This window comes from Triplophysa dalaica, chromosome 13 (assembly GCF_015846415.1).
Source record: "Triplophysa dalaica isolate WHDGS20190420 chromosome 13, ASM1584641v1, whole genome shotgun sequence".
NCBI classification, from domain to species: Eukaryota; Metazoa; Chordata; class Actinopteri; order Cypriniformes; family Nemacheilidae; genus Triplophysa; species Triplophysa dalaica.
Window position 1 is genome coordinate 19,383,585 of NC_079554.1, and position 26,275 is coordinate 19,409,859.

Consider the following 26,275-nt stretch of genomic DNA (forward strand, 5'->3'; position numbering starts at 1 on the left):
TTTCCATTGCCTCTTTTAGAATAATAATACAGATATTCAAATGTCGAATTCAATAGCGTATACAAGTGTCATTATGTTTTGTTAAATGCAATTTCCATTCAATTTTAAAGTTATTCTTACTTTTGAGAATCGCAAGGCCAGCTATTTAAACTGATATTTGAATAGCTAAATGTTTCAGTGGAATTATTTGGCTGTCCCAGTGGGTGCAGAATAGACTCATGCTGAGTTTCCACAGTGAAGACCTTGAAAGTTCAGGAACTGGTGTGCTGGTAAGCAGTCTTTATTATTTTTGTACATATAAAGTGTGATGTGAATCTAGTAATGTGAAGAATTATCAGTGAATGTGAGATCTGCTATTCATTTATTCTCAATAAAAAGAGAAACAATGCACAGGAGAGATTCTTCAAAGAAGAAATTGTACAATTCACGTAAAAAAGTAATTAACTGCTGCGGAAAAAGTCATGCATTTGTGTGTCTTTCGTCAGATCATTCGCGTCAAATGTCCAAGATAAGTACAATGATAGTTTTGTGTTATAAGTCTGTATATGTCAACATTATGCATATACGCACAGTTTTAGCAACTACAAACTAAGGAAAATGAATCAAAAGTATTGATGGTTCATCGACTGTTCTCGGTTAGGAGACCAAGTGAGCATGGATTGCCAATGTACCTCAGAACAGAAAATTGTCAGTGAATCTCTGCAGCCTCCTGTCGTACACAGATAAAACATGATGGAAGTATACTGAAGTGCATCTGGTTATATTTTATTGGGATTTATCAAGTGGCATATGTTCTACAAGCATTATGCTTCATCCAATGATAACGTTTTAGGGTACTTAAAAGGACTGATGTTCAGGGGGACGTTTTCCGGTTCGAGTGTTTTTTGTTATTTATAAGAAATGATGTTGTGCTCCTGAACAATGCGCTGAAAATTGCTCCATATACAAGCACAGACATCCAATTAACTAGTTTATAAAAGAGTGTAGCTTGAGATTCTTGTTTGGACCAGAATTTAGAAGTACTACGGACTGTTTCATGGAAGCAAGTATGTTCTTCTAGGAAGTATATCATGTTTCCAGCACATAGAGCTAAAGGTCATGTTGTTGTTGCTTACAGGGTATAAACAGAAAAGAGTGTGACAAACATCATAATCATTTCTTGTTTCTTTTTTGCATCACCCAATATAATCTTCCTAATAAGACGTTTCAAAGGATGTACGCACCTGGCCCGAAGTTCACTTTCGGTCTGTTGTAATAAAACAATTTATTTTATATTTAATTTGCATTAAGATTAATTGATATTAATATTTGATTGTGTATCAATTATACTCAATAAATTAAAGGTCTATCGGAAGTACAGTTTTGGCCACATAACGTGTTTCTCCCAGCTTCCTCGACACCACAACACATTATTTCTTGGTAAAATTTGATAATCAAATTAATTTATGTTAAAGTAATTTATTTACTGACACGTTTTGTAATATCATTTTTAACAAAAAATAATAATGGAACCAAAAACCATACGATTTTATGTAAATGTACAGTCTGAAGCATGTGTCAAGCTCAAAGAAATGGAAGGGTTTTCTAAATCTCATCATTAAAAAACTTTTTATTTGGTTATTTTTAATAAATCTAAACTAGTTGCTAACTTGTATGGATACTGGACAGAAAGCATCAGCAAGTGTATGAGGTTGTTGTTATGGCAACAAATATGGCTTGTAATTGCAAAGTCTCCCTTATGAGGGGTCATAGATTTTTCAGACACGACTGCAATTAGCAGGTAACAGGAAACAGGATATGAGGTCACGGCCCAAAGCATTTGTATTGTCCGCAGACTCCGGTCACTATCATAATGTCTATAGTGGTTATAGATTAAGTGTGGAAAGTCATTTTAGGATATTTGAACTGTGTGTCTGATTTAAAGTCAGAAAAAAAAAAATAATAATACGGTCCAAATGAAATGTAGACAGTGTGGATTGCTTCACCCTGTGAATATATATATATTTTATTCCTTATTATTTCAAAAGATAAACTCTAAAAATGCTATGCTATTTTCAGTACAGCAGTGGCTCAAAAATGAATGAAGCCAATTATTGGATTGTAATTTAACCTATGCTGGCTTTTTTAACCCATAGTTATTTTCTTCTATTTTCTTTTTTTGACCCAACACTGGGTTGAAAATAATCCATGTATTTTTTATATAAACAAATAATACAATTGAGAAATTTAACAAATAAGTGCTTTTATGTTAAAATACAATATACTCGTCACTTAAAGTGAGCTTCCGTTCCCTCCAATTGTTTGAATGGAAATCAATTTAGCGCAAAGATCTAGTATGACTACCATCTTATTCTGATTGCTCCAAACTTTTCATCTAAAACTGCAATCGTAACCAGGACCAATAGACAGGGTGGGTATATGTGACGAGCAAGGCGGGACGATAGCCGTGAGGGAATGGCGAGGGGCTGGTGACGCGAGTGATAATGAGTGTCAGCTGTGCGTTGCACCGGCTCCGTATCTCTCACGGTGGAGATCGGAAGCTTAAAAGGATGAGCGGCAGAGTGTATGACGAGAGAGGACCGGTTCTGGACATGTGTTAAGTCTGTGTTTATGTTCTTGGAGCAGGCAGTCGACCGTGAGGTGGCTGCTGGCCTTTTACTTCCGTATTATTGTTAGTTTATTTTTGATTAAAGTTTCTTTGAATGTTCGCCGGTTCCCGCTTCCTTCCTTCCCTACTGTAAATATTACGGTATACAAAAGGGCAAAAAATGTGGAAGAAAATATCAGTGTTGCACTTTTAGGGGCAAGAAATTCCACCCGACTCAAATGTGTTTTGCCTGTAATCCTGGCTCCTTGTCAAACCCATGACTGTCAGTTGTTGGGCTATTTCTGGCAGAGACTTGGATCCCAGCAGGGCTGCACCCGTTAGCGGTTAAAATTAGGGTGGCTCGCTTGTAACAACACACACTCTCTTCCAACAAAGGCGTTTGACGGTAAGGTTAGAGGAGCGCAGGGGTACAGTGTCATGGTCATGTGCCGTCCATCATCGTTGGGTCCTGTGATCTGAGAGACAGCTGGCAGTGAAGGGAGTATGGAGCTGGGTTCTGAAGGGACCGGTTGGTGATGGACACCCTTATTTTGAGGTGTGCAGGTTCTTAAAGGAACAGTCAAAATCAATATTTATTGAGTGTCATTATTTACACACGTCAACGTTGTACAATATTGGTTTAAATGACCTAAAATGTCCAATGTGACCAAACCATGGGTTAAAGCAACCCATCATTTTGGGTTAAATGGTCATAGGTTTAAATACACCAAATGGTTGAGTTTGTCCATATTTGAAAAAAACATGGGTTAAAACAGAAAAGGAAGAAATTCATTCGGATGAGGATGGGCTGAGTATTAATTATTTGGCCAAATCTATTTGTGTTGGAGAACACAAATGTGGCATCAACATTATCCGGTTTGGTTGATTTTCACAACTGACACACGTATGTGTCTGTTTGGGCTCAAAAGGTTTTTTTTACTCAATAGTGACTGGGACGACACAATATAAGATGATTTAATTTTGGGCTTTGGCTCCAATATGGGCAGATGTGTCCTTGGTCTCTGAACCCTCCATTGAGATTTTTGTTTCTGCATCTTTATGGAGGGATATAAGGGCTCTGGGACAGCACTGAACGGTAAAAACATTACAAACCACACATTTGAAGAGTACGATTTTTTTCACCCAAAAAATCATGCTCCTCTTTTGTCAATCTACATGACCATAAACATGTTTTTTATAAACTAAACACTCTAGGAAAAAATCTGTTGTTTTGGTGTTACAAGATTTATGGATGTGTTCCTCCGGATGAGATGTCACTTGATTGATTGTGTCGTCTTTTCAGTCACACTTGTGTTGTATTTATAGGGGCTTTTGTGGACAGATGTAGGACATCAGATACTGTACACTCAACCTGAAGCTAAATGTGTCTTGGATATTTGTCAAAATGGAGACTCCTTCGCACCATGAACTTTATCAAATTATTGAATCATTATTATTAAATCAAAGAATACGACAATATTTAGCTTGGTTCACTGTCATTGATGTTGCTGATTATTTGGCTTTACTGTAAGTTAAAAAAAAGTTATTCATGTCCGCAGTACCTGCAAATGCAACAATAGTTTTTAATTTGCCGTTTTTTACATCAACTGCACGATTCGAGAACAGACTTTTATGCATTATTTTACATTTTCTTCCGTTTGAGACAGACATGCGCACATAAACAAAACTGAGAGAAAAACGTGAAGGCGTTTACGTGCAGCACGAAATCGCAGTAAAGGGCAAATAATGTTCTTTTTCTATTTTGCACACTGTTTATGAGCTTTCCCTATAAATGAAAACCGTTTTACGCATATACATGACCTTACATGTTATCAGCTTATTAAGCATAATCGGAATGAGACTGTGCATGTAAACGCACTAAATTATTTCTTTATAGCTCAATTCGTATAACTTTGAATTCGAATGCAAAAACAAATGAAAAATTCTGTATACTTTGAATGCAATTAAAAGGGATACTCCACCCAATATGGTAATTCTGTCATCATTTACACACCCTCAGATTAGTGCTTACCTGTTTAAATTTCGTTGTTCTGCTAAACACAAAGGAAGAGGGGCACGAGATCTGATTGGTAACTGACATTCTTCCAAATGTTTTCCTTTGTGTTCAACTGAACAAAGGAGTTTATACAGGTTTGGAACAACTTGAGAGTGAGTAATTCATGACAGATTTTTCATTTTTGGTTGAACTATGCCTTTAAGTTGCTTTGGATAATACATCTTTCAATATCTTGTACACATCACTTCTGTCCTTCTGAAACCTCATATCTCCATATTTCATGTTTTTTGCCATTAATCATCATTAGTCACCCTTGTTCATCAGGGTTTTGCGAACATCTAATAAAAAATATTAAAAAGTGCTTGCCAACTTTGACAACACAATATTTAATCAATTAAGTAAATTTCCTGACAAACCGCAAATTTGGACATCCAAGATTTTGGAAGGACAGCGATGGTATAAGGATGTTGGATATATTGTAATTAAAGGAAAGCAAATGCAAGTCTTTGTGTATTAATGATAATGAAATGATAGTTTTCACAGTGAGAAGATACATTTGACTTTCCAATCATTAAATGTTCCGAATTTAAATGTGTTGGATACGTGTGACTGTTTGTTTGGTGCAGGGCCAGCCAGAAGAGTAATGAGAAGAGATGAGAGATAGCTGCTGACAGCAATATCAGACTGGTGTAAGGTAAATACCATCAGAGCACCTACATCAGCCCCGTGCCTGCGGTCTGAACCCGCTGGTGACAGGCACCTGTTCTGTCTTTTTTGCCCTTCTCTGTCGCCATTAATTTCCCACAAAGGTCCCCAGTGACAGTTTCCTCATAGTGACCATACTTGGACACAAGGTGCATGATAGACATGGAGAGAATGGCATACACAATTTGGGCCTCCCATATTTAAGCTTACATTGGACCACCATGCAGCAGGGGATCCCTGTCATGTAGGCTATTCATTCTTAAATAAATTCGGGACCCTGTCTGTGAAAACCAGGCTAGGTTGCATCATTTAATGATGAGATAAGGAGCAACAAATTTGTCATAGCTATAAAAATGAAGAATATAGATAATGCAATGATTATTATATGGTGGTTTCAATAGTATTTTCATTTTCCTTTAGTACTGGACAAGTACCATGTACTGCAAAAAATTGAAACTACTGTTAATAAAATATAATTTTCTATTATTATTTATATTGACGAGAGATGTTTCTTTAGTAGAGATGTATTGTTTGTTTTGTTTTTCTACATTTTTGGACACATTTGCGGTTTATTTATAGGTGCACCACAATCACCTAGAAGAACCTTTTGTCTAAATGGTTCCATACAGAACCTTTAACATCTTCAGATTATAAAAATGTAAGAAAGAGATGGTTCTTTAAAGAACCATTCACTGAAGGGTTCTTTCTGGTTCTTTCTATGGCATCGCTGTGAAGAATCTTTTAAGCACCTTATTACCGAAATTCGGTAAAATAATAACAGAAGTTGGATTCTCAACCATTGATTTCAATATTTGACATGGCCTTACTCAGTCAAAATTAAAGCTATCGAGGTTATATTTTTATGTTCTTTACGTTATGCAGAAGACAGTAAACCAGGAAAATGTCTTTATCTGGGTTTTCACAGACAGGGTCACATTTCTGAATGAAGCAAAGTTCATTAAACAGAGAGACTAGTGCACATGTTGATATGCAGTTTTTAGGCTTAAATAAATATGTAAGAATGTATAACATAAATATGTAACATGTACTTAGACAAATATAAAATAATCATACAATTAAGAATAATAAAAATTATACAAATATTGTTTTCTATTTAGTGGGAAAAAATTCAGTGGAAAAAAAATACTACATGTATTTGTATTTACAAATTGAAAAAAACCCATCTCCTCCTTTATATTTTATAAAATGGCTTTACATTGTACTGAAATAATTTGATTAAAGGAACAATTTTCAGAATCTGGGTGCAATGCATCATTAAGTAAAGAATTAAAACCTAAACAAATTCCTCATATGAAACATTGGAGACACCCTATCAACACTTTAAACCATTTGAAATTTCATGATTTTTGCAAAACTACTTTCTGAAAGTAACTTCTTATGCTTCTTTAAGAAACCGTTTATCTTGCCGTGGCTCCCCAGGGCCCGAAATATTGCCTCTTCGCTATGTAAATGAGGTATGTTAATGAATAGCGTCTTTCATCACATGGAGTGCAAAGCAACTATTCTATCTATGTGTACCTAGGCTTGTGTTTATGAAGAGAGTGTGCCAAGCACTCGGAGTAAATGAAAATATACACTGGGAAAACCATCCCAGGCATCTCCTGTAACAAGCTGCAGAAACTCTAAAGCATCGCGGCTATGTTGTGGGGAATCTTGAGAATTTATAGCTTAAACCATCGTGCCTTCTAGCCTTCAGCGAGACCTCAGGGGTGAACGGGTGACCGTGGATCATCGACGCAGACTCGTACGATTAAAATGATTTTCCAGGATCCGGGCCACAAAGGTTTATGTCACGGACAGCTGGAGGATCATTTGCGGGAGATTTAGTTGGATGAGTCGGGGGTGATGAAGTCTGTTCGATCTGAACGCAGGCTGTTTGTTTGAATACAGTGTGTTAGTGTGAATACCGGGCGCTAAATTGAGTAATGAAGGTCCTGAAGTATGCACACTTTTGGAGCATGGCAGCTTGGGAAACACATTTGAGTAATGGGCTTGGGAACTGTTAAGAATGGATCAGGTTCGTCTTGGCGAGAATTTCTGATTCTTGTGGCGTCTCAATAAAACCAGACACTGGCAATAAACATGAATGTATTGCATTAACAAATCTAAAATCTATAGTGAGTGAAAAGACAAGAAATCATATAAAGATTTAAAAGATAAAAACGTTAATGAAGTCACATTGACATCATTTTATTCTGTATTTGCATCAAACAGAATGATGCGTGCGGTGTGACCGGCCGTTCAATAATTGACCAACAATTCATAACGTTTTTCATTTTGACACCATCAAAATGTCTGACAGCTGACAGAGTTTAGATTTTTGGAAATGCAATTCATACAGAAAATATATTGAAGGACTTTTCAATTGCTGCTTGTAGCACTTTCTCATGAAAGATTACAAGAACCTTTGCACGTGAATGATTTATTTCCATTTATTATTGACCCCGATTGTACTTTTGTACGATCCGATTACGTCTACTAGGTATGATATTTCTTAAATGGCCGTCATCATGTGAGCACATCATAAGTGTTCAATGTGACTTGTGCTCTGACATGATCAAGTTTCGTTTCAGAACCTAGAAAAGCACTACATGTCAGTATCTTGGGTCCTGTGACCAGCAGGGCCATCATCTTGCAGTATTTCAGGATGAGGTCAATATATTTTTCTTTACTCAGGCGCTCTGCCAGTTTCTTGACACCTGGCTCTGGACTGACAGCTCTATGGGCGTCCCCATGAATCACCGGTCATGTGGCAGGGCCTCCACACGTTCGGACAGACACCAGAGTTATAAACAGCCCTGAAACCCTAGAACAGCTGAAAAAGACACACAAGAAACAAAATGAGAGAAAGAAGAGTTGAGTGAATCTGTTTGTCTATCTGTCTATCGGTCTATGAATTTGTCCATCTGTCTTCGTATCTGATCTGACTGTCTGCCTATCTATCTGTCTGTCTGCTTGTGTGTTTGTCTGTCTAACTTTGTGTCTGTTTGTCTGTCTATCTAAAGGTCCATAAATATTCCAACAGAAGCACATTTTTTGTTATTTTATCACTGTATCAAAATGTTTTAGAGTTCCAGTTTCATTTATTCTATATCAATCTGTCTGTCAGTATATCTGTCTATATATATCTATTTTCTTTTTCTGTTTGTCTGCCTATCTGTTTATCTCTATTTTCTCTATTATCTGTCTGTCTGTCTCTATTTTCTGTCAGTCTGTCTCTCTGTATTGGTTTTCTAACTTTGTCTGTCTGTTTCTATTTTCTATGTCTGTATGTTTGTTTTTCTGACTGTTTGTCTGTCTCTATTTACTTTGTCTGTCTGTCTGTCTGTCCCTCTGTATCTGTTTTCTGTCTTTGTCTGTTTGTCTCTATTTTCTATGTCTGTATGTCTGTTTTTCTATATACCTGACAGACTGTCTGTCTGTCTGTGTTTTCTATCTCTGTCTGTCTCTATTTCTGTCTGTCTGTCTGTCTGTCTGTCTGTCTGTCTGTCTCTCTGTATCTGTTTTCTGTCTTTGTCTGTTTGTCTCTATTTTCTATCTGTATGTCTGTTTTTCTATATACCTGACAGACTGTCTGTCTGTCTGTGTTTTCTATCTCTGTCTGTCTCTATTTCTGTCTGTCTGTCTGTCTGTCTGTCTCTCTGTATCTGTTTTCTGTCTTTGTCTGTTTGTCTCTATTTTCTATGTCTGTATGTCTGTTTTTCTATATACCTGACAGACTGTCTATCTGTCTGTGTTTTCTATCTCTGTCTGTCTCTATTTCTGTCTGTCTGTCCGTCCGTCTGTCTACCTGACTGTCTGTCTCTGTTTTCTTTCTCTGTCTTTCTCTATTATCTGTCTGTCTATCCGTCTCTGTTTCTGTTTCTATTTTTTTCTATCTCTGTCTATCTGTCTATCTGTCTCAATTTTCTTTGTCTCTCTGTCCATCTGTCTGTCTGTCTGTTTCACAGCCTATCTATCTATCTATCTATCTATCTATCTATCTATCTATCTATCTATCTATCTATCTATCTATCTATCTATCTATCTATCTATCTATCTATCTATCTATCTATCTATCTATCTATCTATCTATCTATCTGCATTAATTAAAGAGGTTCATCAGTCGTTAGCATAATAATCTTTGCAAACTGATCTGAGACCTGTGAAGGTTGTAATTAGCTCATTAGTGCTGGTATTTGCATTAATTATCTTCTCCGTATCATTAAGACCCCGATCCTTCTTCAGTATTCCGATATGACCGGGGATACGAACGTGTGAATTCGTCCTCAATGGGCAGCGGAGACTTTATTAAGAATACATTACAGTTGCTGAGGGCCCAGGTATTCATCAGCTTCAAGTCAGACAGGTCATTCATTCTTATGCTATAAAAGGCATCATTATACGGCCATAAACACACCATTTGAAAAACATTTCTCACATTTTAGTTTCGCTCTATTTAGGATAATCTCAGAATTTGTTCATTGATCCCGGGCATCATCTTAATTAAACATCTAGACATCTCCCCTAATGAAGAGCCTTTTCAATGTCCTGCTGAAGAATAGGTCTGTTTTCTTTGCCATCTCCTCCCTTCTCAAAGACTTTAATTGAATGGGGATGTAGTGCTATTGCTGTAGGTGAGACTGGCAGGACAAAAGGCAGGACGGCCGGTGAGATGAAAAAGACGACGTCTCTGCAAACCGACTTATTAACAGATGAAAGATCAGCATTCTACATATTCCTCTAATTCACGACTACACAGGTGCGAATCAAAAAAAATGTGTGATGTGACTGTTTCTCTCTGTTTGTTGGGATAACAGTTGCAATGTGGTGGCTTTATTCTTAAATGTTTGCATGTTTGTGCATAATGTGTGTGTGTATTGTGAAATATTCTTAAAGGTTTAGTGAAGATGGAAGATCATTCATTAAACTTTTAGGTAATATCTTACTGTACCAAACCTTACATTATATAGAACACCCAAATGAAGCCATATGCCCGTTCGCCTCGAAACATTTAATAAGAAGAAATGATATACTAAATTGAAAATCTTTGTTATTATGTCTTTTGGGTGAACTATTTCTTTGACTAACTGCATAGCAAAAACTATGTCTGCTTTGTTCAGGTGAGTATATACACATGTTCCTACGTTTTTGAAAGGTCTGTCCAGAAAAAAAACCCTGTAGGACTTAAAACCAAGAGAACAATGTATAATGGTTTCATACAATGTAGTCAGGAGCTCATGGCTCAGCGGCATCATAAGGGACATAAAGCCCAACTAAATAAAAAAAGACGTTTCTTGACTTGAATAAGACATCTCTGTCTCGTCTCCTGGGTTTCCATGAAACTTAGAATAAAAGGACAAAACAGTAAAGGCAGAGAGGTCAAATAATACAGGATGACTTTCAAATAGACATTGAAAAATAAATTGCAAAAAAGAGTTGCTAGGCGGTTGCTAAGTGAATTTAATATGGTTGCTAGGGTGTTCTGATTCATTGACATTTATGCATTTGGCATGTACTTTAATCCGAAGTGATTTACAGTTTATTATATAAACAGTACAGTATAGTGTATATATATATATATATATATATATATATATATATACATACATACATACATACGTACAGTTTATACACCAATAAGTGTTCCATTGTGTCCATGACCTAACACAATGCTTAACCTTCATCTCTTATTGGCTTTCACTTAAACAGGTTAAGGTACTAACATTATACAATCTATACAAATGAATTAAACAATGTATATTTTCTTAACTTCACCTGCAGCCATCGTGTGGCAAATGAAAAGATTCCGCCTTTACAGTAAATTTACAATTGATGTTTAAACTCCAGGAACACAGAAGAACACACGATATGAGACAAACCGTTTGTCATTGAAGTGTGAGCGCATTTAGTAAGGCCTCATGCTTATTTTTCCATTTTATTGTGAGATTTATTCATGCTGGCTCAAAGAAAGGGAAAGTTCCTCTTCAGAAAGCTGTTAATTCCACATAGACATCGAGCACTGTTTCCTCAAGGCCAAACTAAAATGCTGCTCCCGACAAGAGGGTTCAAATGCTTTATTTAATTACATGTTGTGTATAAAAGCAAGCAAATCGTTTTCTGTTTGTGCATCTGCACGGTGCTGTTACTGTTTCTAGCAAAAAACTGAATTTAGTTCATCTGGAGGGATTTTTTGCGGATTATATATTATGAGATTAAACAGTACACAATGGAATCAAATAAGATTTTCCATTTAAACCTAAAAGTGTCAAGATTATTTTTTTTACACTTTCCTAAGTTTCAAATTGAATATCGGCAAATTTGCAACATTGGGACACGTTTACTCCCTTAAAGAATGCACTCCGTTTAATTTCAATTTCTTTCAGTATTCTCAAATTTAGTTGCCACAACTGATAAATGACAAGTGTGCCAAATAAAAACATTTAAATACAACTGAAACTTTTGTGTTTTTACAATGCAGGTTGATTTTCTTGCTTCTATTGAAATAAACAGACATAAAGGGTTATGTCCAGTTTCAGTAAAACATTTAGAAACAATCAACAAAAATGTTTCTCACGATCTTCAAAATCTTTTCAATCCGAAGGTCTATATTTCAGTGTTTGAATGTACTTTTGTAGACACAAATATAATTGTACCAACATAGTAATTTGTTATATTAGTAAACTATATTTACTATGCACAATATATACAGTATATATATATATATGTATATATATACACACACACAATAATAGTATATAGAATTTCCTTTAATGCTGTTTAAAAAGCTTCCCAGGTGAAAACCTCAAAAAGCTGGACGATTAAATGCCAAAAGTACACTTTTACATATTTTTTATTAAACCAGTCTCTGAATATTTGATTGGCCAGTTATGTGTCTTATGGTGTGACAGCGAAAGTGTAGGAAAAAACAAACAATTAAGATAAATCTCTTATTCTATTGTATATTATAAATATTGATGTTGTAAAATATATTATTAACAGTCTTTTTTAAATGATTGATATGTTAATGTATTGCCTTTAATTTTAAATTGAATATTTTATATCATGGAAAGTATATAGCACTAATGGCAAACCATTTACATATAAAAAAATAACAAACTGTTAATAGTACATTTTATAATATTTGTTATATAAAATAGAAGAGAATAGAAGAGTGATTTATTTTAATTGTTAGTTTTTTTCTACATTTCCCAATCACACCATAAGACACAGTTATGGTTTATTTGAATAAATGAATGACAAAATGAATAAATGTGTGTATTAACGCACAGGAGTCAATGTTACTTATATTCATCTTTATATTAGAGTCTTTGTCTGGAAGAGATTTGTCTCGGCACATCTCAACAGCTCATTGAAAAGAGTCCCGTCACACCTGGCCGTCTCACACAGACATCACATGTCTTGCCTTAACTGAACCTCATCTAGGCTGCCATAGAGACATGGGACAACATGACAAAAGGAACACACGAATCAGTGAGCCAAAAGGCCTGTAACAAAAAGATTGGGGGGGTTGGCCTGCCATACACAATCCAAACGCAAAAGCAAAACATCGAAGAACTAGACACACAGAGAAAAATGTTATTGCTGATTGGAGACTTAATGGAGATCTTACTGGTGTCTCTTAAAACTCTTAAGAGGAAAATCTAATATCTGGGGAATACCAACAGAAAACCTTGACTTGTAAAATAAATCTCATAAAAATGGCAAAAGTTATTGAAGACTTCAGCAAATGAGCTTTATTCATTTTTTAAGGAAATGTTTTGAAAGGTGTCAAAACCCATTCACGTGATCTGACCCGTTTGACACTTTATTTCATTTGCATTAAGTGGCCCTCAATAGGCGTCTCACCTCATTAAAATCATGTTATGAATAGACTCCTTTCAGTTGAGCCGGCTAATAGATAAACGTGTAAAGACTCCATCTGCAATAGAAGCTCTGTCTAATGGAGATCATACGTGAAGAGAGACCAGCTGCCTCCTCAGTGTTTATATAAAGCACAGAGCGCTATTAAGATTGTGTTTGCACGGTCAGGAAATCTAGTGTTGTATATGCCATTATTATTGCATTTAATGAGGGGATGAAAAGTGAAAAGCATACAAAGGACGTTAAGCTGTTTTGACCTTTGATAACCAGAAAAAAGCAGATTAACAAAGAAAACTCACGTGCAGGAGGCAGCAGTAATAGGCAATTGTTGATCTACATGTGAAAAGTATAAATCATACTGTACGGTGCAAGAAATCAAAGGATTCTGTTTGGTTTTCCAGGAGGAACATGAACACTTTTAATACAAGATCAAATTTTGTTTTTAGAGATTAATTCTTAAAGTAAAGCAGTCAGATTGTTTTTTTAATAGACAAATGAATAAAAAAGACTCAAACTGTAAGTCACTATAATACTCCCTGCAATTCTTTGCTATGAGAATGAAATCAAAAAATATGTTATTGTGGTACCACAAACATCATAATAATGTTTTAAAAACTAAATGCAATAAAATTATACTTTGTTTTTTGCTGAGCTCTGCCTTAACTGTTGACCTTCTGAAACCTTATAAAAAACTTAAATTTTTATCATTATCATTATAGTCACACATTATGTTTTTCACTGGGTTTTGCAAATATCTAACCAATGCAGAGTATTCAAAAGTGCTTGTCAACTTTGACAACACAGTTTGCAATAATTGAAAAAGTACATTGTTTGTCATTGTTTTATTTCTTGAAAAACAGCAAATCTGGACAACAAGGTTACAGAAGGATAGCAACGATTTTTATTATTTAACCTTATTTAACCTTTTCAAAACAGGAATGTGTTTGTTCTTCAGTGAAGAGCTCTTAGGAGTAAATGTTTTTTTCTCAAAAATGTCCAATATGAAATGTTCATAGAAAATATAAAGCGAGTGTACTTCAGAGAGCATTCTGTGTCTTGCAAGATTTAAGGGATGTGATTCACAAACTATCCCAGCGCTCTTATTTAAGTGTTCTTATCCATCCATCTCACTGGATTATAATTCTTCACTCTCACACATCACCTACAGTGAGTATTTATGTACAGCGTGCCCTGTGTTTCTCTCTGGTGCCGTGCTGCAGGACGCCCTGTGCCAGAAAACCCATGAGAGATTCCCCCAGATATTTATCACCAATGAGAGAAATGCCTACAATGTCTGTCACTGCTCTCCAAATGCTCTTACACCAGCCTGCTGCTCACTCCAGGTTAGCGCACATGCAGTTGTGGAATTCTCAGGCTTCTTGTTAGTCAAACCTATGAGCTGATAGACAGCTTCGGGGTGCGGGGACTTGTGAGAAGAACCGTTGAAGGGCCGAATGAAATAATTAGTAAAACCATAGATGTTAGAAAAACGATGAAAAAGATCTCACACTGAATCCACGAATTAGTAAACTTGGATTGTCAGCTTGAAAAGTCCCAAACTTGATCTAGAACGCTTAGACAAGCAGAGTAATGTTTTAATGTTTCAACACAGTTTTGATGGCAATCAATCTGCCAAAGGCACACTTCAATGCTATAGGGTGGGAGAAATATATATCTAGTATATATTTCATAATATCTGTATGGGTCATTCAAAATACAGAAAATAGTAAAATACAAACAGCTTTAATCATAATAATTTTTTTAGATGAAAAAGTCTTGTAGAATGAAAACAATGATCATTTCACATTTCTTGCACTACACTGCCCCTATGTGGACACACAAAACAGCTTGTACCATACATGATGCTCAATGACACATATGGCCAAGTGCTAGTTTTGTATTTAAATAGAAAAATAAGTGTACTTAAAATGGATAACCATAAAGCATGTTTATATATCCAATACCTTTTGAAAAACAATGGAACCATGCCAATAGAAAATGTAATGGATTTCATGGTTAAAATGTGAATTTGTGCTAGATTTTATAGAAATGATGGTGTCTACTGGTATGTGATAGATTACATTGGAAAAATCTTCAATCATGAATTTTGTAATGGGTTTAAAGGAAGAAGCCAATGGTTCGTCAATTGGTATTTTAATAGGAACCATTAGAATTTCTGTGAAGCTGGGATTCTATTGTTTTTTAAAGCATGGTAGAAACCATAATTTTAACCAGGGCAGAAATCATCATCAGAATATTTCTGATGGATTTAATGGTTAAAAATGAGAGTTGTATTGGTTTTAATAAAAAACTATAATGGTCTCTACTGCAATGTATTGGGTTCTATTGGTGGCATGTTATCTGACGAATGAGAACCGATAGAACACATTTACATACTGTAGAACCTGCTGAAAATAAAATAAAATTTGTAATGATCTTAATGGGAAAAGCTATTGAGTTGTAACAGTATTCTAATGGAAACCTGAATTTCTGTGATGGTTCTATTGGGTTTCTACGTTTTTTTTCAGCAGTGAAAACACACCTAAAGGAATTTTGTAGAGGTTTTAATGGTAAACAGCTGATGATTCATAATAATATTTGTAACAGAAACCATTTATATCATTTTTTTTCAGGAGGGATATAATTCATGTACAGTATAAGTTATTAATTTGGCTATTGAAATTCTGATAACACTTTCACAAAAACCTTAATGGCAAAACTGTAGTCAAACGCTTCCTTTGCAAACTGTACATATTGATAAAATTCTTCATGGATGTGTTGCCACACAGGTTCATCCTCCCAACCGTACAATTTCAAGTGCTGAGGAAACAAGTCCTCGCACTGCCGAGTTGATCTTACAGATGGATATGTCGACAATTTCTGTCCAAATACAATCTGCATGTGTGCTGTGTGCTATAGATGGTCTCTGTGACCTTCATAACTGTTTCGTGTCATATGTGAAAACAGCTCATATTCAGTGCGATCTGATATCCAAGTCTTTCAAATATTATTTGACATCAAAATCATTTTTTTTCAGCCATCGAGCAAAAATGCACTGAAGTTGAGCACTACTGTTGTAGTTAATTTAATTCATATTGTATCAAAATAAAAAGCTTAACGTTTCTATAAATACATTTATTTGACAAAATTTAAATGTTATGTAATAAGTTAACAATATATGACTTTGAATAACAAGAATGATTATTTGAGCATCTTTGTAAGACATAAGCATTGCAAGACATACAACGATGAGTTTTATACGGTTCTGTATGTTTCAAGGATCAGGGGTCCATTCGTCTCCTCTCTTTTCATCAAGGTGTTAAAGATTCTATTGAAAACTCTGATCTTTAGTGATACTCTAGTGGTTCATTAAAAGAATACGTCTTGTTTTAGCAAAAAAAATCATCTATTTAGGCTCAAGCAAACATATATTTTTTATTTATTCTTGTTATAAAGATCACAAATACTGTACATTTTTTCCAAACAAAAAATAATTTGTGTAAAAGGTGTATTTAACTAAAAAACAATTATTCAGTTGTGGTTGTTGTAATTGATTTACTCTCATTTTATTTTGTGTCCATATAATGGAAATCAATATTGGCAAAACATTTTTCAAAATATCTTCTTTTGTGATGAAGATAACACCATACAGAAATGAGAGTCAATCAGTAATTAAATAATTTTCAATTTTGGTTGAACTATTCCTTTAACTTCTGTCTGAATAAAGCCGTGGCTCTTAGCTGCTCAAACCCAACCTTTAATAAGCAACAATAAATCAATTATGATTTATAACTTTAGCCTTATCACAAATGCTTTCCTTTTTTAAATGGCAGAGAAATGATTTAATGTGATTCAACAAGGCTTGTAAATCCACAACACGAAAATCAGAAAGTGCACATCTGAAGAGCCGCCATTGATTATAAAAGCATAAGTGGTAAATCTGATTGTGACAGTACTCGGGTAAGCACACATTATTGCACTAAATCCATCTCTGTTTCTCACACACTGATGTTAAGAAGGCATAATTGCACCGGATCTGTTGATCTTTGTTCTGCCATAGGTGCATATGGAGACTCCCTGCCTAATGCAAAGTTCTGGTTAAACATTGTCCCAAAGTTTGCGTTCAGCCTTCTGTTGTTTTTACACTAAAGCCCGGGCAATTGTTGGAGGCATTATTGACTTTGTAATTAAACTATTTTAACGTCAGGATTTTGTAATCATTACATTTCAAGCCATCTGTTCCTGTCCATGGCCTGAAATGGATTTTACCCTCGAGTAGATAAAGACCAGCACAATGTGGCCAGTTTTATCATTTATCGTCAGGTCTTTACACACGGCAGAGACAAATGCACGAAACCTCATGGTCCAGTTCAATACGTACAAATATATAGTGAAGGTCTACGGCGATATCATTTCTGCACACAAATAAAGCGGCCGATCTAATGTTGCTGATTATGGATTTATTAGCCTCCATCTGTTCAAAGACTAACAAAGCTTACTTAAAAAAAACGAGGTGAGCCCAGCTTGTAGACGCCTTCTGGTTTTAGTCAACACATTTAACAGCATGTATCTTTTGAACAATGAAGAAATCAACTAATCTCTTCCAATAACAAGAGATTCACATCCACGGCTTCATCAATTGTGTTTCTCTTTCCTAATCTACATCAGGGCTATGAGGGAGAGAGTCATACATTCATTCTTTTTCTGTCGCAATGAGACTTACTTAACATTTAATACGTCTGCTCTATTTATAGTGTCCTTCTACTGCTTTTATTTCTCTATTAGTAATTACTGCTTTAGGAACGTCCTTTCTGAATAAATGCATTTTCCAAGAAAGAAATCTTTTGAAATTGAAGGCTACAGAATCACATAATTAAAGATCTTTTTTGTACGCATGTGTCATGGAGAAATTGAAAAATCAGATGTTCACAGTGTAGATTTTATAGATTTTTTATGTTTGCAGCCTAAATAAAAAAAAAACCCTGACCTCCACAAGGCAGAAGTTTTCTTGAAAACAATTTACAATAAACCGCCAACAATTCAGTATGTTATGGTACAGTATACCTAAGGCCTAAAAATGTTTTTAGTTTTTTATTGGGCTCAGCAGTTTGAACTGAAGTTTAACAAATTAAATGTTACACAATTCTCGATTACAGAAAAGCCAAATGAATTTTACACATGCAAAAACGTGATCGCATGTCAAAATTGTAAATGTGAAAAAGTGAAATTCATGTGTTTTTCTGTAAGACGTACCAACTTTACTAAGGGATAGTTCACAAAAAAATCTCTCATCATTTTCTTGCTTAAATTAATTTTCTCTTTTGATTTCTAACCTGTATGACTTTCTTCCTTCCGCAGAACACCAAAGAAGATATTTTGAAAAAAGTTGGTAACTGAACAGCCACCCGTTGACTTCTATTGTATGGAGACAAAACCAATGCAAGTGAATGGGTGCCGGTCTTCAGAAGATCTTCTTTTGTGTTCCGAAGAAGAAAGAAATGTATGCAGGATTGAAACGACAAGAGAGTGAATAAATAATGACAAAATTTCCACTTAAGTTAAACAAAATATAAATAATAAATACATTTTATCAATCAGAAATGTATATGGAAATAAAATGTACTGTTATTGGTTTACAGATATGCACATGTCCCACCTTCAGTGAGTACAGAGGACAGTCAGGGCGGCCCACCGGATGAGCCCATGAACACAGTGTTGATGGGAGGCAAGGAAGAAACCATATCCCGAATCTCGTTGGTTCCCTGATGAGGCAGCAATGCATTCTGGGAGTGATATGAAGCAGCAGTTCCGTACATGCAGGGTGCATTGATGGTACAGGAATGGGGTACGCAGGCTCCTGAAATATGAGAGAAATGATATCAATAAGAAACAGATATAAGGTTTAACTGTCAATGTTTTATTCGTTCAAATGTTTTATATCTTCCTGACCTGATGTGTGCGCGCCCATAGAGGCCAGTTCGGTATAAAAGGGTCTGGCTGTCTTCCTGCTTGTGTCATCCAGGATGTTGAGAGGGTCGTGGACCTCAGAGTAAGCTGAAACGGAGCGGCTGCTGCTCACACTGCTGATCACCGACACGTGTTGATCGATAAATGTGCTCATCCTTTGAGCATCCACATACCCACCGGAACCATAGTACCCTGAACAAAGCACATTTTCAGGAATCTTAACGCAGTTCTTGCCAAACAACGATGGATCATAATTTTCTTAGCACTTCAATTTTTTTGTGTCGATGTAAAACTTCTTCAAAGATTTTCTATCACTTTAATTTAAAGTTAATATATCATTAAAAACACTAGCATTTTTGTAACCAAAGAGAATATGAAAATAATGATGTCGTTATTTATTGGCCCTGATGTCATTCCAAACTTTGTTTCGTCTGTAGAACTTGAAAGAAGACATTTTGAAGAACATTGATACCCAACACTGCCCCCCATGGACTTCCATTGTATGGACACTTAACCAGAGACATTTCTCAAAATATCTTCTTTTGTGTTCCGCAGAAGAAAGAGTCAGATACAGGTTTTGAACCACATTCGGGTAACTAAACGATGACAGAATATTTATTTTAATTGAACTTTTCCTTTAAGTTTCTCTCACCGCTGTGTCCTGTGCTGGAGCAAACTGGACCTGAACATCCTTCCACTTTGTTAGCACCTCCTCCAAAACTAAACCCTCCAGAGTCCAGCAGCTGAACGGCCTCAGTGTCTATCCCGGTGTCACCCGTGTATCCAGTAGACGACACCCTGGTGTTGTATGGAGATACGGTACAGCTGTTGCCGAAACAGTCTTTGGCCAGCTGGTTTCCAGAGAAGGACGTGTAGCGTCCGCTTTCGGCTCGGACCTGGTACGCTGACGTCGGGGGGTGTGTTTGAGATCTAAACATCGTCTGGTAATAAGTGGAGTGGGGATATGATCCGGGGCTAGTAATGGGAAGGCTCTGATACATGGTATCTGTGAAGGCCTGGCAGGACACCTGGGGTTGGATGGGACAGTTCTGAGGTCTCACAGCCATCGGGCCCTGGTTGATCACGCTGCTACGGTTCATCATGGCTGGGGAGATGGGAGGCGTCATCAGGGGACCGCTGGTCTGCGAGTAATCCATTTGTCCTTGAAAATATTACAGAATCATAAGCAATAAGCATATAGTAACAGCAAACGTTTTCTTGATCTTTTTTACGTGTATGAATAAGTGAGACACCGATCTTTTAAATAAAAACGTGTCAGACCAAGTGGCATTTATGGTAAAGAATATGTTCATGATGCTTGAAAGTACCAGATACAGTAAAGCTGTCTGGATCGGTAGCATGGTACACAACACTATTTGGCCCAAGTGATAGAAAATCATGTTCTGGAGGGTTCTCGTCCTTGACGGCGGAATCACCGGACGCCATGCTGCTTTTATTTCGATTGGCCAAGAAACAGGAACTTGGAGATGCGGTGAATGCAGCCTTACTGGCATCTGTCAAAAACCAAACATCATTAATTGTGTTTAATTATGAGCATAACCAATTTCTTTCACCAACAGAGAAATGTCCAAGTCACCTGCATTCCTCATGTATTTCTCCAGCAGGTTCTGGAGGTCCTGCTCTTTGTCATTGTTAAACTGTGTTTCAATTGCCAGCAGGATATACTCATCCAGAAGCATCCGAATGAGGTGGAATGAACCTTTCAGTGAAAATAGACCAGGTTATATTGTTTTGTTTTAAAACAAACTGCTAAGATTATTTCTTGAAGGTCCAAAACATTTAGCGCCATCTAGTGGTTAGGTTTCAAACTGCAACCAATGGCTCACTCCACCCCTGCCTTTCAAAGCACTAGGGTGGCTGACAGAACTAAGTCCCGATCCAAGAATCAAGATGGAAATTATTCAACCTATTGGAGTGCTGTGTGCGCACCGCAAGTCATTTGAAGAGAGAAAGCGCCCCGGGTTTAGACACGAAATGTGAATAGGGCCTAACATGTTGCTTAGGTAGGGGATGGTAACATTTCTACATTTTAGTTTCTGTTAAGCTCTGTTTATTTATTATCTTGTTAGAGATAAAAGAAAGCTTTATGTCATAGTAACTAAAAACATTTACGTTGTGAACGCCAAATGAAAACCTAAAACGTTGACATATAAAAATTATGGTTGTTAAAAAAACATGCATTTGGCAACTTGACGTGATGTAATTATAAATAATCTTTATTACGTGCAACTGATGTACATATTTTTTTCATGTAAAAAAAATTTCAGTGCAGTTACTACAACAGAATACTACACACAGTATACTGTACCTATACTTTAGTACAATAAGTGTAATTTCCTACAGTATGCTATTTTATTATAGCAAATACTGCAGTAGAGTACTTTATTTAGAGTTTTGCATCTGTCTCACTAGTACTGAGGTCAAATGGTTGGCCTTCCAGGTGATAGTGTTTGGTTTTGTGAACACCTGTGGGGTCTTCAAATGTTAGGAGACCTGAGAAAGGTCGATCCCTAATCAGGGCACGCGCTACAAAGATAAAGACTTATTTGTACAGGCTGGCTGAATACATTTTACAGCTCATTCTCTACCGTGGTTCTCGGGTTAAAGGAGGTGAATAAATTACATCTAGTCAGAGAATAAGGAAATACTTTAAAATGACATGGAGTATGTTAAAGTAGCTGGACGACTACAGTTTGGAAGTGTGTGTACTGTATGCGGAAGGCTTACCGAAGCTGGTAGCATTGTTTAGAGTGAGATTATGCATCACTCGTGCGCCAAAAAAACTCCACTTCAGAAGGAAATCCTGAGCTCGCTTCTTAACCGACCGACCGCTTTGCTTGCTAGGCTAAAAGGAAAGATAATATATGAAATATCATCTTGGGAATTATGGGTAAATGTCTTGGAACACGACAAACCTTTATAACTTTCTGTTCCACCACAGAGTCCAGCCATTCAATAAAAGACTCTACGGTGGCATTTTTCCTCAAGAGATCTTTCAGCTCTTGAAACAATGAAACCGAGTCATCTAAAAGACGAGAAACATCATGAAAGCGCCTCCTCAACATTTGACATTTTTAAGTTTAAACAGCCGAGCCATGAAAACTCACATTCAGAGTAGAAGTCTGAATCTTGGTCGTTTGTGATGGAAAGGAACGCTTGAGAACCAATGCTGTTCAGATCCACCTTATCAATATCATTCACCATGGATGTCACCACGTTCTGGTCAAAAAGTGCAGGTCTTGCGATCTGAATAGATATAAACGCATGAACGACACACTCAGTCAAAAGAACGGTAAATAACCATGCGTCCGTTTAAGAAAAACGTTTTACCTGTGCAAGATGTAAAAAGGAGGTCTGTCTCTTTAAGGAGGACACGAACCGGCGAGCGATGGGCAGTTTCTTGTCTGAAAGGATTTCTGGGAGATTCTCCAACGAAGACACCATCCAATGTTCCCAGTGCTTGGCAAAATTTCGAATGTCTGCCAAAAGACTGAAGGTATTTCCTTAATCTCACTCAAAACCACTTTGACAAAACCGAATTCTTAACGAATCGAATACAAACGGATTGGGTAATGTATGTAGTTTAACAGACCAACCTCTCAGGCATGTCCTGCATGGTAGCAGGAATGAGAACATCAGTCAGAACCTGTGAAATACAGAACAGACAGTTTTCTAAATGTCTGACGTGATTCAAACTAATGATTGTTACGGCTGTGAATCGTAGAAACTTACTTTGTAAAGTATAGAGTCACACACACAGAAGATGTCCACAATGACTGGATTCTCCAGCAGGGACAGGAGATGCTCAGGCATTCCTTGCCAGAAGTGAAGAAGAAAGTTCTGGATCTGGTGCACAATAAAAATGAATTGTTAGTGTGAATGAATCTAGATTATCACACGAACGGAGCTTTAGAAAGTACCTCTTCAAAGTTGACATTAATGGCGTTGTCTAGAATGCATTGACAGTGTGTTTTGTACATCATAATTAATGTGTCCACCTAAAAAATGAAACAAACATAACAATTTGCAGCAAACAACTTGGAAGTAGTTCTTATAAACACAAAGATTGCTGAAATGAACAAACCTTTTCTTTTGAAACAGACTCGTGAAGCACTAAATGTTGTGCACTCGGGAATTCAGGTAAAAGCGTCCCCGTTTTAGAACTAAGTGAATATTTCCTGGTAAATCCTCCCTGACATTATATAGGAAAAAAAGATGTATGAGCACGACGGTTTTAAAAAAGTTTGTTTTCTAATTATTTAGTCTTGATGTGCTTCCTGATTGTAAGAATTAAAATCAGACATAAAATTGACATAAAATTGTATAAAAAGTGAATTTCACGTATAATGTATAGCATAGCCTAATTGATTTTCATAGTAAAGCTACCAACCTCATTTTTGAGTTTGCTTCCAGAGAATCTGTGCAAATGCATAAAAAGGTGACATGATAAACAACTGATATTAAAATTTAAAAGTATTAAAATAATGTGATTCATGTAAAAATGTATGCAAGAATTAATGCAATATGAAATTAAAGTTTGTCTAAACCCCCCCAAATGACATCAGATGCTTAAAACATAAAGGTCAGAGTTTACCGTGTCAAGCCTTTTCCTGAGTACACCGAGTGATAATACGCACTGCTCTCCTTAATTCCAATACCATAATAATGATACCTGAACAAAAACCGTGGACATCAGTAAAGAACTTATACGTATCACAAATATACCAAAAGTGTCCTTGTGTTTGGTTTCCTCTTACTTTGAATGGCCTCTAGTTCCAAGCCTCCGTGTTGTAAGCAAAGGAAATTTCTGTCGAATAGTCTGCAATAACAATTAGAACTCAAACCTAGCATCAAAGGGATTATCAATCTCTATACAGTCTAACACAAGAAATGTATTTCATTGTATTCAATTGATGTCTGATAATGGCGAGCATTAAATTATAAGAGTTGGATATTATAATACTATTTCCTCTTACCTTCCCAAACGTGGCAGCGCAAGCAGGATCTAATTTCTCCTTCCGGCAAAAGTCTAAATAATGAGCGTAGAGGATACAGCGAGGCAGGCAAACACCTTCACAGACAATGTAGTTTTCCTCGAGCCTGAGGGACAAAAACATTTTCAGCACAGTAGATTCCAGTTCAAGAGGAACAAAATACAAAACAATATAAAACATTTGCTCTTTGTACATGATTGATAAAGGCTAGAGAATACCATTGTAAAGTAAGATGAGTCTGTTTCTTCTTGTCCTTGATAATTTGACTGATGCTTTTCTTTAGCACAGTTTCTTTTAAAGAGAAGGTCTTGGAATAATCTAGATCCTCCTCAGAAGATACGCTTCCATTGCTCTCATCAGCCTCTGTGGAATATATAACGCACATATCTTTCCGACGGTTTATACAAAACTGTGACGCCTGCCAAAACTATTCATAACGTATCAATCTGGCGACACTGGGAACGGTACAATGGCAGCATAGCTGTGGTTTAATGAAAGCCACATTTATAACAATTTATGATTTACGCACCTGATTTAATTCCAGAATCCTCCTCCTCAAGCCTGGCTTTGAAAAACACGTTTTTTGTAAGGTCGTCTTGGTCAACGGTGATTGTTTCGTGGAGGTCATCTGCGCTCCTGCAAGCTCTTTTGGGTTGCAGTTGATAAAACGTGCCATTCTTCAATGGACTCCCCGTGTTCCTTTTCATTGGCATGTTCAAGGAGAAATTAAAAAGAAATACCGGAATGCAAAATTAAAACCAAGTGAAAACAAAAGCTTGCCCCGCGCATAAAAAAAAGAAGTTGTTAAAACATTTCAGAATCCACACAGCCTATTATAACGTTTGGCACCGCGGTGCATTTGTCCATTCCTGAAATGATCGCATCTCCAAAACTTCCAGATGAATCTCCAAAAAGCATTTAAACAATTTGTCAACTATGCGTTTTGCCCTTCCACAAAGGTTCACAGCATAGTAAAATCACTATATTAAATCATTCAAATATAATATTAATCCCAGAATAAGGAAGTGAACACCTTGTGGTGTTAATTAAAGCTGTGCTGTCTCTGAAATGGTGCGTCACAGAGGTGAGTACCTTAGGGGCATTTATCTTATTTACAGAAGACGGCCAATGGATTCTGGCTTTTAATGATTAACCAAGAGAGATATCATCTCCTTCAAATCCGGTGCTACACTTGTAGCTTAGGTATAGAGTCAAATCAGAGTCCTCCTCCACAAAACTATATACACTACACAACAATTTGGTTAGAACAGTGGAGGAATAATATCTATTTTACACTATAGTATTCATGTTTGAAATATTTTTATGTATGTGTTTAAAATGTATTTATGTTCACCGAGCATTTCACAGAGATGTTGCAAACTACTGTGTACTGTTGTTGGAAGTAATTGCTAATGTTTTCAGTGTTTTATACAGTAATTCAAGTTCTTGCTGTGATGGCAAAGCCTCATTTAAAGCAGCCACCATAGACTGCAGTCTACTAAGAAAACACAGGATGTAACCCGTCCTTAAAGAGACAGTTCACCCCAAATAAAACATTCAACCATCATCTATACTTCTAACTCTCGTGTTTCAATTCATGTGCACAAAAATGAAGTATTCGGATCTGTGGAGAAATCCTCGATTGTACACATCGACCGCTGGATACTTCATGTGTTGTTTGGTGGTTGGCAAACCATGTTCTGGTGCATTACGATTACAGTACTTCCATCAGCCATCTGAAGGCAAGACTCAAGGATGCAGGCCTTTAGGCCGACGTTCACATACTTCACAATCAAACAGATGGACAGATACATGACGAGAGAAGACTATTATGGACAGATCCAAAAATCTAATTTCCAAAATACAATGTCATTAACATAATGTCCTGTCCAAAAAAATGTTAAAAGTATAGTTTAGCCTCCACCTGAACAGCAGCATCCTTCAAAACTTAAAAAATTGGCCTTGTAAACTAATGGTAGTATTTACACAAAATGTTTACATGCTCTCATACTTGTAAGTCACTTTGGATAAAAGCGTCTGCCAAATGAATGCATGTTAATGCAGCTTGCTTTGCAACTTGTTGAACAAAATGCATTGTGT

The 26,275-nt window shown here is 36.4% G+C and overlaps 1 protein-coding gene across 1 annotated transcript; it reads right to left on the minus strand.

Moving 5' to 3' along the window:
- Positions 1–18,861: 18,861 nt before the first annotated feature.
- Positions 18,862–24,888, minus strand: rfx6 (regulatory factor X, 6). Its single transcript, XM_056763828.1, has 19 exons — positions 24,705–24,888; positions 24,394–24,538; positions 24,158–24,281; positions 23,939–24,000; positions 23,776–23,853; positions 23,572–23,599; positions 23,266–23,373; positions 23,102–23,179; positions 22,914–23,027; positions 22,778–22,827; positions 22,512–22,671; positions 22,289–22,427; positions 22,097–22,206; positions 21,909–22,026; positions 20,758–20,880; positions 20,489–20,674; positions 19,813–20,322; positions 19,143–19,352; positions 18,862–19,050 (listed from the first exon to the last, which is right to left on the minus strand). Exons 1-19 carry the CDS (start codon positions 24,886–24,888, stop codon positions 18,872–18,874), a joined length of 2,706 nt encoding a protein of 901 aa, XP_056619806.1. The 3' UTR covers positions 18,862–18,871.
- Positions 24,889–26,275: the final 1,387 nt, after the last annotated feature.

Bases quoted from the DNA above. Each gene is read 5' to 3' on its own strand.
- rfx6 (XM_056763828.1), bottom strand. From the start codon at position 24,888: ATGCCAATGAAAAGGAACACGGGGAGTCCATTGAAGAATGGCACGTTT. The intron at 22,828-22,913 runs GTAAGTTTCTAC...TGTATTTCACAG, and splicing joins GTGACTCTATACTTTACAAA to GTTCTGACTGATGTTCTCAT. The intron at 20,675-20,757 runs GTGACTTGGACA...GGTTTTTGACAG, and splicing joins GAAATACATGAGGAATGCAG to ATGCCAGTAAGGCTGCATTC.